The 14,367-nt window shown below is 42.5% G+C and overlaps 1 protein-coding gene across 3 annotated transcripts in view; it reads right to left on the reverse strand.

Moving 5' to 3' along the window:
• Positions 1–13,069, reverse strand: part of LOC109910726 (sickle tail protein-like) — a 373,377-nt gene extending 360,308 nt beyond the window's left edge. For all 3 annotated transcript variants that reach the window (XR_007264758.1, XR_007264760.1, XM_048612124.1), the window contains exon 1: positions 12,690–13,069. Coding sequence is in view for 1 of the 3 variants with exons in the window: in XM_048612124.1 (XP_048468081.1) it covers positions 12,690–12,762 (73 nt within the window). In the remaining 2 variants the exon portion in view is untranslated. The remainder of the gene's footprint in view (positions 1–12,689) is intronic.
• Between the last annotated feature and the right edge of the window lie 1,298 nt (positions 13,070–14,367).

The following is a 14,367-nucleotide window of genomic DNA, read 5'->3' on the forward strand; positions in this document are numbered from 1 at the left end:
CTGGCCCAGCTGACAATGCCCATGAATGAATAAACAAACAGCGAAGACTGCAGGAGAATAGGGCTGTATCTGTGACAGAGTCAGCCATGCAGGCTACGTACCATAAAAAGAGTGACTTTGTGGCTGTGTACCATTATAATGCAGATGATAGGTAAAGACAAAATGCCAACACTTACGAAGTGGCTTTTTAAAGACAGAGTGGACAAAAGGGATGCCAGTCTTTCAGCAGACATCTGGTGAGTGGCAAGTTCTTCCAGGAACTGCACGTGGTAAGGTCTGGATAGAATCGGATGAGAAGGATGCCATAGCAATATGGTAGGTTGTTAATGAGAGGAGTTTGGTAAGATACAGTGAGTAAACTCACTGCACTTCATGTTAAGATCTGTCCAAAAAAACTCGATGCAACTTGCACTTAAGCCAAAGAAGCACATGACCATAAGAAATAGGTACAGCAGTAAGCCATTTGATCTCTCGAATTTGCTCTGCCATTCATGATGATCATGGCTGATTCAACATTCCTCATATCTACTTTGCTGCATTTTCCCCACAACCGTCGATTTCCCTACTGATCAAGAACGAAGCTTGCACTGAGCATTTCTGTTTCTGATACTTCAAGTCTTAGCCAGTTAACATTACATGACTTCTGTGCTGGACATTCCAACATAGGGGCCTCTTGTTACAAACTGGTCCAGGAATCCACCATTTCAGCAGTGAAGAGAATCACTATGGAAATAATACCAACTTTGGCATTAAGTGCACCATATTCTGTGATATACATGTCCAACTGTCACCTTGACAGTTCCTGTGACACAGTAAGTAAAGCAACTGGGCCGATAAAGCGAAGGAGAGCTCAGAATAGATATTTTTTATTCATTCATGGGAGGAGAGCATTGCCAGCCAGGCCAGCAGTTATTGCCCAGCCCCAATTGCCCAGAGGGCAGTTAAGAGTCAACCATATTGCCATCCTTACCCAGTCTGGCCTAAAAGTAATTCCAGGCCCACAGCAGTTTCCTTCCCTAAAAGGATAGTAGTGAACCAGATGGGTTTTTCACTGACAATTGGCAATGGTTTCATAGCAATCATTAGACTCTTAATTGCAGATATTTACTGAATTCAAATTCCGCCATCTGCCAGGGAATTTGAACTTGGGTTCCCAGAACATTAATCCAGTGACTCAGGTGACAGTCCAGGGATAATTCCACGAGGCCATTGCTTCCCCAGTGGTGTTGGACCAGCAGAATAGAGTAGCGGAGTCCAGTAGCATGGGATGTCATCCAGGAGGGTCAGGTTAAATGCCAGGTGTGTCAGGGTCTGGGACACTGGAATTCTGTTCGTTGGGCAAGGGGAATCTGGTCAAGAAGGCTGTTGTTAGAAGTTGGCTCTGTGGTTAGCACTGCTGCCTCACAGCGGCAGGCACCCGGGTTCGATTCCACCCTTGGGCGACTGTCTGTGTGGATTTTGCACATTCTCTCAGTGTCTGCATGGGTTTCCTCCCACAGTCCAAAGATGTGCAGGCTAGGTGGACTGGCCATGCTAAATTGCCTGTAGTGTTCAGGGATGTGTAGATTAGGTGGGTTATAGGGGATGGGTCTGGTCTGGGTGGGATGCTCTGAGGGTTGGTGTGGACTTGTTGGGCCAATGGACCTGTTTCCACACAGAGTTGGGAATGGGGCATTCAGTTCAATAGTTACTCAGGGTCAGGAGTTACAGTAGGTTTGTAATTCTCTAAACCTTTTCTAGAGGACTACTTTCTTAACTGAGTTGGAACCCTCCAATTTTAACGGACTCTTTTGGAGGGTTCCAGAAACAAGGGAATGTCCCTTCAGAATTGTAAGTTCCTAGGCAATTCCCATGGAGTCTGCTGCAAGAATTCTGCATAGTCCCAATGCATAACTCCAGTCTACACTGGTCCAATAACTCTCTTGCCAATAAAACATCTGGGCCTTTGTAGCAGATTGTGCAAGAGGTTGGAGGGGTTTAAGAGGGGGAATTCCAGAGCCAAGGGCAATTAGCTGAAGACAAAGCCATTATCTGTGGCTCCCTTGGTACTATGCAACTGAGTCACAATATTTAAATCCTTTTCTAGCCTGAGATGGACCAATTTTTAACCAGCAAGGGAATTGAGAGATTTGTGGGAAAAGACAGGAAAGTGGAGTTGAGGATTTTCAGATCAGCCATGGTCTAATTGAAAGATGGAGCAGGCATGATGGGCCAAATGGTCCACTTCTACTAATACATTTTACAGACTTGAGGGATAGTTTACTTTTGTTGCTGTTACATAGAATGTCATTTAAGATCATAAAACATACTTTTGCTGCTTATTCCTAAATTATCCAAAGCAGCTGATTTAAAGTTAATAGTTTTAATTTGAACATAAGCAATTTGATTTATGGGATTCTATGCATAAAAATGTAATTAAGTGCATGGATGAATAAAACACTTGTCTTTTAAAAAAAAAGACATACAGCTTTTCTTTCAGAACTGTTTTCAGACTCTGCATGATGCTCATGTTTAGATAACCTTAAAAGCTAATCATGCAATCCTGTTTGTTCATTAATTTGTAAGTCAAGTATGAACACGCAATGTACAATCTGGGTGTTTATTGTTCAAGTCAACAGGAAAGATTCAAAACCATAAACATAATCAGGATGTGTTTAAAAAACATACCAATACTACATAATTATTTTTGAATTTGCTTTTATGCTGCATGCACTAAATTATAAATCATTGTTGAACACAAAGACGTGCACAAATGCAGTTATTGAATTAGATAACTGAAGAAGCATTTAAATCTGTTTAAACTACTGACAATATAACTTAAAAAGATCAAACAACCCATTATAATCTCATTGGCAAAATTTATTTTAAATTTAAGAATCACAAAGTCGAAAAAGAAAAGGTGCTCATTTGTGATATGCTCTGCTAGAGAAATGTCATGGAGTTGGGCTCTGCCTGGACGCAAATTAGCAGTAACTTCTCTACCTCCACAGACTAACCTTATTCCCATGACAACAAGCAGTTCTTTGTCAAACGAAATAGGCAGCCTACCAAGTATGACATTGAGTCAGACCCTGGATATTCTTGAAGTCTGCATATAACTCCCCTCATTTTTTCCTCTTAGCAGAGCAGAGGATGAATAACAAATGCCCAATGTGTTACAAGTCAAATAATGAGCAATTCCATATGTCAAGATAAGTGAAGTCTATTTCCTGGAATATATCAGCAACAAAAATAGATAAACACTATTGAAAAGTCCCCAGTTGGAAGCAAAGTTAGTTCTTTCAATTAACTATAAAGAGGAGAGGGGAAGTCCTTGTACATCATCAGTTCAACAGGACTTCAGGCCAAAAACTATTAAATCCTGATAGAAATTTCTCAAGTGATAAAACACTGCCAATAACATCCTCCTGATATTAAAAGTTTTGTAAGTGCTACCAGACCTGCTGAGTTTCACCAATGCAATGAACAGATTACCAGACCAGTCATATTTCCATTTGCATGAGGCTGTCGTATACAAATAGTTGTTTTTCCTACATTACAGCAAAACATTCAATCATGATCAAAACTTGTTTTCTTACTGTGAAGAGTATAAATAAGTAAGGGGTATTATTTTCTTGTCCTCAGAGTGACTGTCAATTAAATAAATTTACAGCACCAAATTTGACTTTCAAGATAAAAGTTATCATCACACACTTATCCCAAATGTTTGAACTGTGATACCTCATTCACATTATCACACAAAATTAGATTCAGGTAACTTAAAATGGAATCTGTTTTGGAGCAAACTTGTAGTTTAAGTTGAGTTAATGCTTTAATTGAAGTGAAAGATCTTGTAAAGCAGATGACTACTAGTAAGCCACAAGGCTTTTAGTAGTTGAATTTCTAGAGCATAATTTATGGGTGAACTCAAAAGTTGGAACAGTTTGACATGAGGAAGGAGTCGGTGGGAAAGGAACCCTTCAGCTTTCAAGATATTACTGTTGATTTACTAACTTGTCTGACCTTCAGCTGATTCAATGGCTCTCTGAACACTCAGAACAGATTATTACTGTTACTTTAAAAGCAGGCAACAAAATGATTCCTCATGTGACTTGTAGAAGTTCAAAGTCAGTCATTTTCCCAGAGAGGAAAAAAAAACTAACATATAGTTTCTAAATCCTGTGTTGTCCTTCAACACTATGCAATTCACTCAACCTAGGATGAGGGAAACCATCATAAATACACAGAGTTTTGGTGTTCCCTTTGTTCATGATGAAACAAAAATAAGCCAGCTGGAATACTGTATCGCTTTTGTTTCAAGGATGGATCAAAGATAAGTGCGAATTTCCCAGATGTGAATGTCTACAATTAGTTAGGTATTTGCTAGAGACTCAGGAATGTCAAGAGCATGGAATGCTGAAGGAAGGCTTTTGTGGCGCATTGGTAATGTCTCCACCCATAGACTCAGAAGCCTGGGGTCAAGTCCCACCTACTCCAGTGCTGAATAGGTTGATTAAAGAAAAAAAATAGAACGCTGCAGGGCCTCTGGTTTAAGGTAGTCATTTCAGTAGTCTTATTCAAAATGTTAAAATATTGACTGCAAGTTCAAAGTGTACTGGAATAGTACATTTCAAGAAGTATTTTTTTGGCTGTACTATGCTTAGAACATCTGGAGCTCTCAAAATATGCTACATAAATGCAAATGGTTCTTTCAAATTTGCTGCAATAAATTTGCTGTCACTTAATAACAGTGTGGTCACTTAACAGCGTGAGATTGATATTGAACGTAGAGAACTGCAAACTTTCATTGGAGAAATTCAACAAGAATGAACATGTATTGGCTAAGCAAGTGTTAAACATACTTAATCACATTCTATTCCATAAGACAAGATATAGGAGCAGAATTAGGCCATTCAGCCAATCAAGTCTGCTTCACCATAAAATCATGGTTGATGTGTTCTCAACCCCTTTCTGCTGCCTTCTCCCCATAACCCTTGATTCCCTTACCAATCAGGTACCCGTCTTAAATTCACTCAAATGACTTGGCCTCCACAGTCCCCTGCAGCAACGAGTTCACAGATTAACTACCTTCCGGGTGAAGAAATTCCTTCTCAGCTCAGTTCTAAAGGGACACCCCTTCACTTTGAGGCTGCGTCCTCAGGATCTAGTCTCTCCTACTGGTGGAAACATTTTCTTCACATCCACACTATCCAGACCTTTCAGTGTAGGTAGTTCTCCTATACCACGGTACTTGCATACTTGCATGACCTCCAGCTATAGAAAATCGCCATAGAAAACTGCGTTACTGGAAAATCACTACATCGGTACAGCAGAAAGTTCACATTATCCAAACAGCGTCCACTATTCAATCATGTTACAGCCAATTTGCATTAACGAAACACACATTATAGCAGAACTATTTGTATTCTGTAAGTTTCCATCAGAAGCCCCCTCATCAGAGTCTAAGAGGTTCACAGCATAGAAACAGGCTCTTTGGCCCAACTTGCCCATGCCATTCAGTTTTCACATTTAAGCTAGTCCAATTTGCCTGTATTTGGTCCATATCCTTCCATACCTATCCCATCCATGTACCTGTCTAAATGTTTCTTAAATGACAAAAAATTGTATTCGCTTCCACTACTACCTCCAGCAGCCCATTCCAGACACTTCCAATCCTCTGAGAAAATTGCCCCTCTGGACCTGTTTGTATCTCGCCACTCTCCCCTTAAAAATATGCCCTCTAGTTCTAGACTCCCGTAGCACAGGGAAAAGCTGCTGGCTATCTACCTTATCTATGCCTCATTATTTTGTAGACCTCTACAAGGTCACCTCTCAGTCTCCTATGCTCCAGGGAAAAAAGTCCCAGCCTATCCAACCTCTCCTTCTAATTCAAACCTCCAGTCCAGGCAGCATCCTTGGAAATATTTTCTACACTCTTTCTAGTTTAATAATTATCTTTCTATAGTAGGGCAACCAGAACTGCACACAATACTCCAAATGTGGTCTCACCAACGTCTGGTACAGCTGCAACAAGACGTCCCAACTCCTATACTCAGTGCTCTGATTGATGAAAGCAAGCATGTCGAAAGCCTCCTTCACCACTCTGTCTACCTGTGACTCCACTTTCAAGCAGCTATGAAACTGTATCCCTAGATCTCTTTGTTCTTTAACACTCCCCAGGGCCTTCCCATTGGCCATGTAAGCCCTACTCTAGTTTGACCCACCAAAATGCAACACCTCGTATTTATCTAAATTAAACTCCATCTGCCGTTCATCAGCCCATTGGCCCAGTTGATCAAGATCTGACTACATTCCCAGGTAACCTTCTTCACTGTACGCTATACCACTAATTTTGGTATCCTCAGTAAACTTACTAACCATACCTCCTAAACTCTCAGCCAGCTCATTTATATAAATGACGAGTAACAGTGAAACCAGCACTGATCCCTGTGGCACACCGCTGGTCACAGGCCTCCAGTCTGAAAAATAACCCTCTACCACCACAGTCAAGCCAATTTTGTATCCAACTGGCTACCTCTCCCTGGATCCCATGGGATTTAACCTTACTCAACAACCTACCATGCGGTCCCTTATCAAAGGCCTTGCTAAAGTCTATGCAGACAACATCTGTCACTCTGCCCTCATTTACTTTCTTGGACACCCCCTCAAAAAACTCAAATTTGAGAGACGTTATTTCCCATGCACTTAGCCATGTTGATTATCCCAAATGAGTTCTCGTTTCTCCAAATGTCTGTAGATCCTGTCTCAGAATTCCCCTCTAACAACTTATCCACCACAGGCATTAGTCTCATCAGTCCATAGCTCCCAGGCATTTCCCTGCAGCCTCTCAAATAATGGCACAACATTAGCCACCCTCCAATCTTCACTCATGGCTGTCAATGATACAATTATCTCCACTAGGTGCCCTGCAATTTCCTCCCTAGCCTGTCACAAAGTCCTGGAATACACTTCATCAGGTCCCAGGGATTTATCTACCTTAATGTGTTTTAGGACTTTCAGCAACTCTTCTCTAACATGGACTCTCTTCAAGACTGCACTATTTATTTCCCCAAATTCCCTAGCATCTATACATTTCTAGACAGTAAATACTAAACGAGAAGTATTCATTTAGGATCTCATCCATCTCTTGTGGCTCTGTAAATGGACAAGCATGTTTTTTTTAAAGAGGTGCTATTCTCTCCCTATTTGCTCTTCATGTGCCTGTAGAATCTCTGGATTCTCCTTTACCTTATCTGTCAAAGCCATCTCGTGTCCCCTTTTGGCCCTCCGGATTTCTCTCAAGTGTACTCTGACACCATCTATACTCCAAGGAATTCACTTGATCCCAGCAGCCTATACATGCCTCCATAATCAGGCCCTCAATAACTCGAGGCATCCAAAGTTCCCTGCTCCTGCCAGCCTTACCCTTCACTCTAACAGGTACACACTGGCCCTGAACCCTCATTAAACTTACTTTTGAAAGCTTCCCACTTACCAGACATCCCTTTGCCCACAAACAGCCTCCCCCAATCAACTTTTGAAAGTTCCTAAGATCATCAAAATTGGCCTTGCCCCAATTTAGAATTTTAACTTGTAGACCAGACCTATCTTTTACCACAGCTATTTTAAAACTAATAGAATTACGGTCGCTGGTCGCAAAGTGCTCCCCCACTAACACTGTCACCTGCCCTGCCTTATTTCCCAAGAGGTCAAGTATTGCCCCTTCTCTAGCAGTGCCATCTACATAAGCACGTTCTGGAAGAATTTCTCATGCAGTAACAAACCTCTCTCCATTCAAGCCCTTACCACTGCAGCAGTTCCAGTCAATGTTAGGGAAGTTAAAATCCCCTTTCACAACTTTACTATTCTTGCAGCTATCTGCGATCTCCTTACATATTTGCTCCTCAATCTCCCACTGACTATTAGGGGGACTATAGTACAATGCTGTCAAAGTGATCTTCCCCTTTTTTTCCCTCCCCTCAGTTCTACCCATTTAGACTCAACGGGCAAACCCTCAAGAATGTCTTCTCTGAGTACTGCCATGACATCCTCCCTAATCAAAACTGCAACTTTCCCTCCTCTCTTGTCTCGCCTTCTATCTTTCCTATAGCATCTGTACATTGGAACATTGAGCTGTGAGTCCTTTCCCTCCCTCCCTCAGCCATGTTTCTATCACTATATTATCCCAGTCACATATACCCATCCAATGCCCCAAGTTCATTTCCCTGGCCTGTCAGGCCTCCTGCATTGAAATAAATGCAGTTTAACCCAGACTTCCCTTGCTTCATGCTGTGCTCTTGCCTGCCTTATATCGTACTCGGATTATCAACACTGCCTGTACTGTTTAACTTGCTCTCAACTTTCTCTCGTCTCCCTACTGCTTTGGATCCCACTTCCCTGCCAGATTAGTCTAAACACTCCCCTGTGGCTCTAATAAATCTCTCCGCCAGGATATTGGCACCCTCTCCAGTTTAGGTACAACCCATTCGTCTTCTACAGCTCACCTCTACCCAGAAAAGATCCCACTGATCCAAGAAACAGAGTCCCTGCTCTCTGCACCAGCTCTCGAGCCACACATTCATCTGCCAAATCCTCCTTTTCCTACCTCTCGCTAATGTATGGCACTGGAAGTAGTCCCGAAATTACTATCCTTGAGGTCCTGCATTTAAACATTCTGCCTAACTCCCTATAATCACTCTTCAGGACCTCATCCCTTTCCCTACCAATGTCAATGAATCCAACATGTACAAAAAAGGACCTCTGGCTGCTCATCCATCCCCTTAAGGCTTTCACGCAATGGCTCAGAGACATCCTTGATCCTGGCATCAGTGAGGCAACACACCATCCTGAAGTCTTGATTGCGCCACAGAAACACCTGTCTGTACCCCTGACTAGTGAGTCCCTCACCCATCTACCCGACTGAACCTTTGGTGTGACCATATCACTAGTGTGTATCACACTCTGTTCCCTGTATGTGTCTCAGTGTGTCCAAATAATTTGATTTATTGTCACATGTACCTAAGTACAGTGAAAAGCTTTGTTTACAAGCAGTACAGGCAGATCATAGTAAGCAAGGACTACATAAAGTTGAAAAAAGTCTCGGCCAGAGGCATAAAGGTAACATTCCACAGCATGTGCGCTAGGCAAGGTCGGCATTATTTGAAGTTAGAGAGTCCATTCATCAGTCTAATAATGGCAGGGAAGAAGCTGTTCCTGAACCTGCTGGTATGTGTTCAAACTTGTGTGTCTTCTGACTGACAGAAGAGGTTGTAGGACAGCATTACTGGGGTGGGATGGGTCTTTGATGTTGGCAGCCTTTCCGCGGCAACGAGATGTGTAAATGGAGTCCATGGGTGGGAGGTTGGCTTCCGTGATGGTCTGGGCTGTGCACACCATCTTCTGTAGTTTCTCACTGCTCTGGGCAAAGCAGTTGCCATGCAAGGCCATCATGCACCCCAACAGTATGCTTTCAATGGCGCATCTGTAAAAGTTGGTGAGGGTCCTTGTGGACATGTCAAATTTCCTAAGCTACCCAAAGGGGAAAAAGGTGATGTTGTGCCACCTTGACTATTGCACCCATGTGGGAAGGCCAGGACAGGTTGTTGGTTATCGTCACTCTTAGGAACTCAACATTCTCAACGCTCTCAACTTCCACTCTGTTGATGTAAATAGGGGCATGTCCTCCTCCTCTCTTTCTGAAAGAAATAATCATTCTTTAGCTTTGCTGATGTAGAGAGAGAGGTTGTTATCATTGCACCATGTCAGCAAGCCCTCTGTCTCCTTTCTGTACTCTGACTCATCGTTCGATATCCGTCCTACCACGGTGGTGTCGTCAAACTTGTAGATGTCATTCGTTCGGCATTTGGCGACAGTCATGGGTGTATAGGGAGTATAGTAGAGGGCATGGAACACATTCTTGGGGGGGAGGTGGCTCCAGTGTTGAGTGTTATTGTTGAGGATGTGCAGTTGTCTACCTTCATTGATTGCGGCCTATGGGTCAGGAAGCGGAGGATCCAGTTGCAGAGGGTGGAGCCGAGACCTAGGTCTTGGAGTTTTGAGATCAATCTGGAGGGGTAACGGTGTTGAAGGCTGAGCTGTAGTCAATGAGCAGAAGTCTGACTTGAGTGTCTTTGCTGTCCAGATGTTCCAGGGATGAGTGCACGGCTAGGGAAATGGCATCCACTGTGGACCTCTTATGTCAGTAGACAAATTATAGAGGATTGAGGCAGGCTGGGAGACTAGAGTTGATGTGGGCCATGACCAGCCTCTCAAAGCTCTTCATGATTACGGAGGTCAGAGCCACTGGGCAGTAGTCATTAAGGTAAGTTGTGTGTACTTTCTTTGGTACTGGTATGATGGTGGTCTTCTTGAAGCAGGTGAGGACTACAGCTTGTAGAAGGGAGAGTTTAAAGATGTCAGTGAGTATCTCTGCCAGCTGGTCCACACAGGATCTAAGTGCTCAGCCGGGGACTCCATCTGGGTTCATCCCTTTCCTTGGGCTGACTCCCAGGAAGACCAATCTGACGTCTGCAGCGATGACAGTGGGCACAGGGTGCATCCGGGACTATCAGGGCAGGTGACACCACACCACTGGCATTCTGCTCGAACTGAGCATAGAAAGCATTGAGCACATCAGGGAGGGATGTCTTTGCCCACTATCTTGCTCTGCTTCATTTTGTATCACGTGATGATATTTAGGCCATGCCACAGGTGAGTCTGTATGGTCAGTTTGGGCCTCTCACTTGGTCTGGTACTGCCTCTTGGCATCTCTGATGGTTTTGCAGAGGTCATATTTGGATTTTCTGTATAGGTCTGGGTCATCCGACTTCAATGCTGCACACCTCGTCTTCAGTAGGCAGTGGATTTCCTGGTCCAATAGGTTTCCTATTGCTGAATGCCTGGATTGACTTCTTTGGTACACAGTCCTACATGCATTTGGTAATGAAGTCCATGGCAGTGACGGTGTACTCATCTAGGTTTCCCACTGAGTACTTGAATATGATCTAATCCACCAATTCCAAGCAGTCCGCTGCCTCAGACCAGTATTGTATCTGTGAAGGATCCTCCCATTTCATCTTCTGCTTGTAAGCTGGGAGGAGGAACACAGTGTCGTGATCTGATTTACCGAAGTATGGGCAGAGGACAGAGCAGTAGGTGTCTTTGATGGCTGTATAGCAGCGGCCCAGGATGTTTGGTCCTTGAGTGGGGCAGGAGATGTGTTGATGGTACTTTGTCAGCACTCTCAAGGTTGGCTTGGTCAAAGTCGCTGGCCACAATGAATAAAGACCTCGGGGAATTTCGGTTCCAGACTGTTTGTGATGGTGTAAATTTTGTCTAGGGCATTCTCTACCTCCGTATGGGATGTATGTAAACTGCTGTCAGGATGGCGGAAGTGAACTCATGTGGCAGAGAGTAGGGACAACATTTTACTGTAAGGTACTCTAGGTCCAGGGAGCAATGACTTGCCAGGGTCACTATGTCCAAGCACCAGGTGGTGTTGATCAGGAAGCATACCCTGCCACACTTTGCCTTACCAGAGGACGCCAAGTGATCCATGCAATGTATGGAGAATCCATCAGCTTGTAGGGCACATTCAGGAATGGCAGAAATGAGCCAAGTCTCTGTGAAACAAAGCATACAACTGCCTCTCCAACCAAAAAACACAATCTGTGAGGAGCTGCAGCCAGTCACATTCTGTACATAGCCATGAGGGACACTTGACTCCATCCTGATCTCCCACATCTGACAGGAGGGACATAGTAGAATTTTACCTCACCCTTACCTCACTGTTGGCACTCCTCTAAATTTGGTCTCTTCAGCACCCTTGATTTTAATCACTTCACTATTCATGGCTGTGCTTTCAACTGCCAAGGTCTGAAGCACTGCAATTCCCTCCCTAACACTACCATTCTTATTTCAAGATACCCCTTATACCTACTGTAATACTGCCTTATATTACTTGCTATCAAATGCTTGTCTGCAGTAATCATGTGAAGTGCCTTACAATATTATGTTGTCTTATGTAAAGAAGTACAAGTTATTGAAACAACTTATCTTACTAACAGTCACACAATATTGGGCAAGGCATTTTTCTCTGTTTCAATTATGAAAAGTGGCTACACAAGTGCTAAGACTATCCAAAAGAAAAATGGACATTTTGAAGCATAACTTACCAGGCTGTTTGTTGTTGAATGTGTATAAATCACAGGGGAAAAATTATGCAGATTAGCGTAGACACATCATTGAAAAGGAACAGTCTCGGAAATGAGGATAAAATACCGTATGTTTTCCCCCAATAAGCTTAAATTTCTCAGAGAATGGAGAATTAACTAATGTGAAGTAATTGCAAATCATGATAAAACGCGTAACTTGTATATTCTGCCTAATAAATCATAGGGTTCAGGACAGATATTAATCTTAAATACTGGAATTTAAATTGCGTCTTTGAAAAAGAACAGAGTGAACAGCCTGAAGCTGCGATGTCAAAGCACTGAAGTTAAGTTAGAAGTAGCTCTCGGTCGATTATGTCTGCAAGGCTATTCAAAACACAATATCCTGAAACACCACCACTCCTTCAACCCAAATCCACTCGCTAAGGGTGCGAGAAGGTCACGGGCAGGATTAAATTAGTTTACTTTCTGCCAACAACAACAACGTGCGTAAACTCAGAATAAGACACAACTTTATTTTCCTCAAGAAGATACACTTACGTGCTACTCTGTGGTGATCCTTCGCATCTCTTGAGGGTGGAAGTCCTGTGAACTGAACCCGATTTCCAGACATGACCGTGGTGATTTTATATATATTTGCGAAGAAATCGAGTGTTCTTCCACACCGTCCTTTTTTTTTGGTGTTAAGTGTATGCGGGTATTTGTATGGGGTGTCAAGTCAGCAAGAAGCGAAACGAGCGCTTTGCAGAGCTCAGGAGAATGGCAGTCCTATCATTCTCTCACGTTATGCCTCTGCCTTCGTTCGGTCTTATTCCAGGAGCGGTTGCTGCCAGAGTGCAGCGCGCTCGTTTCACGCTAGGACTGCAGTCTCGGGCCCGCCCATTCTGCTCGCTGTCTGCTGCCCGCCGGAAACTGCCTTCATTCACCTGGCCAGCTGTTCACAGCGAGCGGGCTGGAGAGATGGGGGCTTCACGAGGCAAAAGGGGGCTGGTGGGCGCTCGCGGTTTACTCAGCTGCGTTTCGTCGCTAATTATTAATAACAGGATTGCAGTTAGACTGCGTCATCTTCAGACCAGTTGCTGTAAGCTTGTTCCACGTAAATACAAAAAAAAGGCCTGGATGTGTGTGTGTTTTTTTAATGTGTTTTTTAAAATGTAAAGGAAGAACATGGGGCGTGCATTAAAGTAGGCATATAAAATGCATATTAAGTTTCCAGCGAGATAACACGCACTCTTAAAAGAAAACTCGAAGTGAAATTGCTGCCTCATTGGGGTTAATTTTGAAATTTTAACATTCGTTTCGTTCGAAATGAATTGATCCAGCAATTTCTGTCAGAGGTGTCATAAAAAAATTCTTGAGTGCAGCTTTGGCCTCTAGTTTGTTTTCTTTTGGTTTTGTATTGGCACGAATAAATTGCCTTTGCCTCCATTCCGACTGCGTTCGCCTAACTTTATTTTAAACATCAATCCGTCATTCATCTTGCTACACAGGGGCAAAAGAAAGATTTGTTGAGTACTGCTGAAAGGAAAGGAATGTCAGGATGATTAAGCGGAAGAAACTAGAAAGTTTTTGAGAAAAATTATAAGTACTAAATTATAGTATGTTCAGGTACTGTTGCTATCCCATTAAATGGTATTCTATAAATATACGTGAGCTCGAGCAAATAAAATGTAAATAAAAGTTTTATGTGAAATGTAAACATTAATTTCAGCTTTATTTGGAAGAATTATAATATGTCTATTAAATGCCAGTAGGTGCAGTTTTGTTTTCAATGTATCATATTCATCATGAAATTATTTGACATTTTTGTAATGTTCCTACCATTCAAAATGTTTTGATTCATTGTTATTAATTCTTTTAAGATAATGCTGTGTCAACAAAATTGTGCTGTGCTTCTGATACCTTTGTTATAAATGGTCATCCAAAATTATTTGAGGTCAATAATTACTGTAGGCTCATACAATAGATTGGCATTAGTTTTGTTTCTTGTACTATTAGGGAATACTGACATAACTCACTGCTAAGTTTCACAGTATTAAAATACTTTTCTGTTCCCATCACTGCCATTTCTAAAAGTTATGAGATGTTCATGGATTTCTTTTTCATGAAGTTAAAGATCAGCTACCATTCTTTTGTCCACAGTTGCTTTTATCCTTCCTTACTTTTATCCCTCCAAATCAAAACCTAAACCCCTGCCTTTTATTAATTTCCCCCTTTA

This window comes from Rhincodon typus, chromosome 2 (assembly GCF_021869965.1).
Source record: "Rhincodon typus isolate 14 chromosome 2, sRhiTyp1.1, whole genome shotgun sequence".
Classification (NCBI taxonomy): Eukaryota; Metazoa; Chordata; class Chondrichthyes; order Orectolobiformes; family Rhincodontidae; genus Rhincodon; species Rhincodon typus.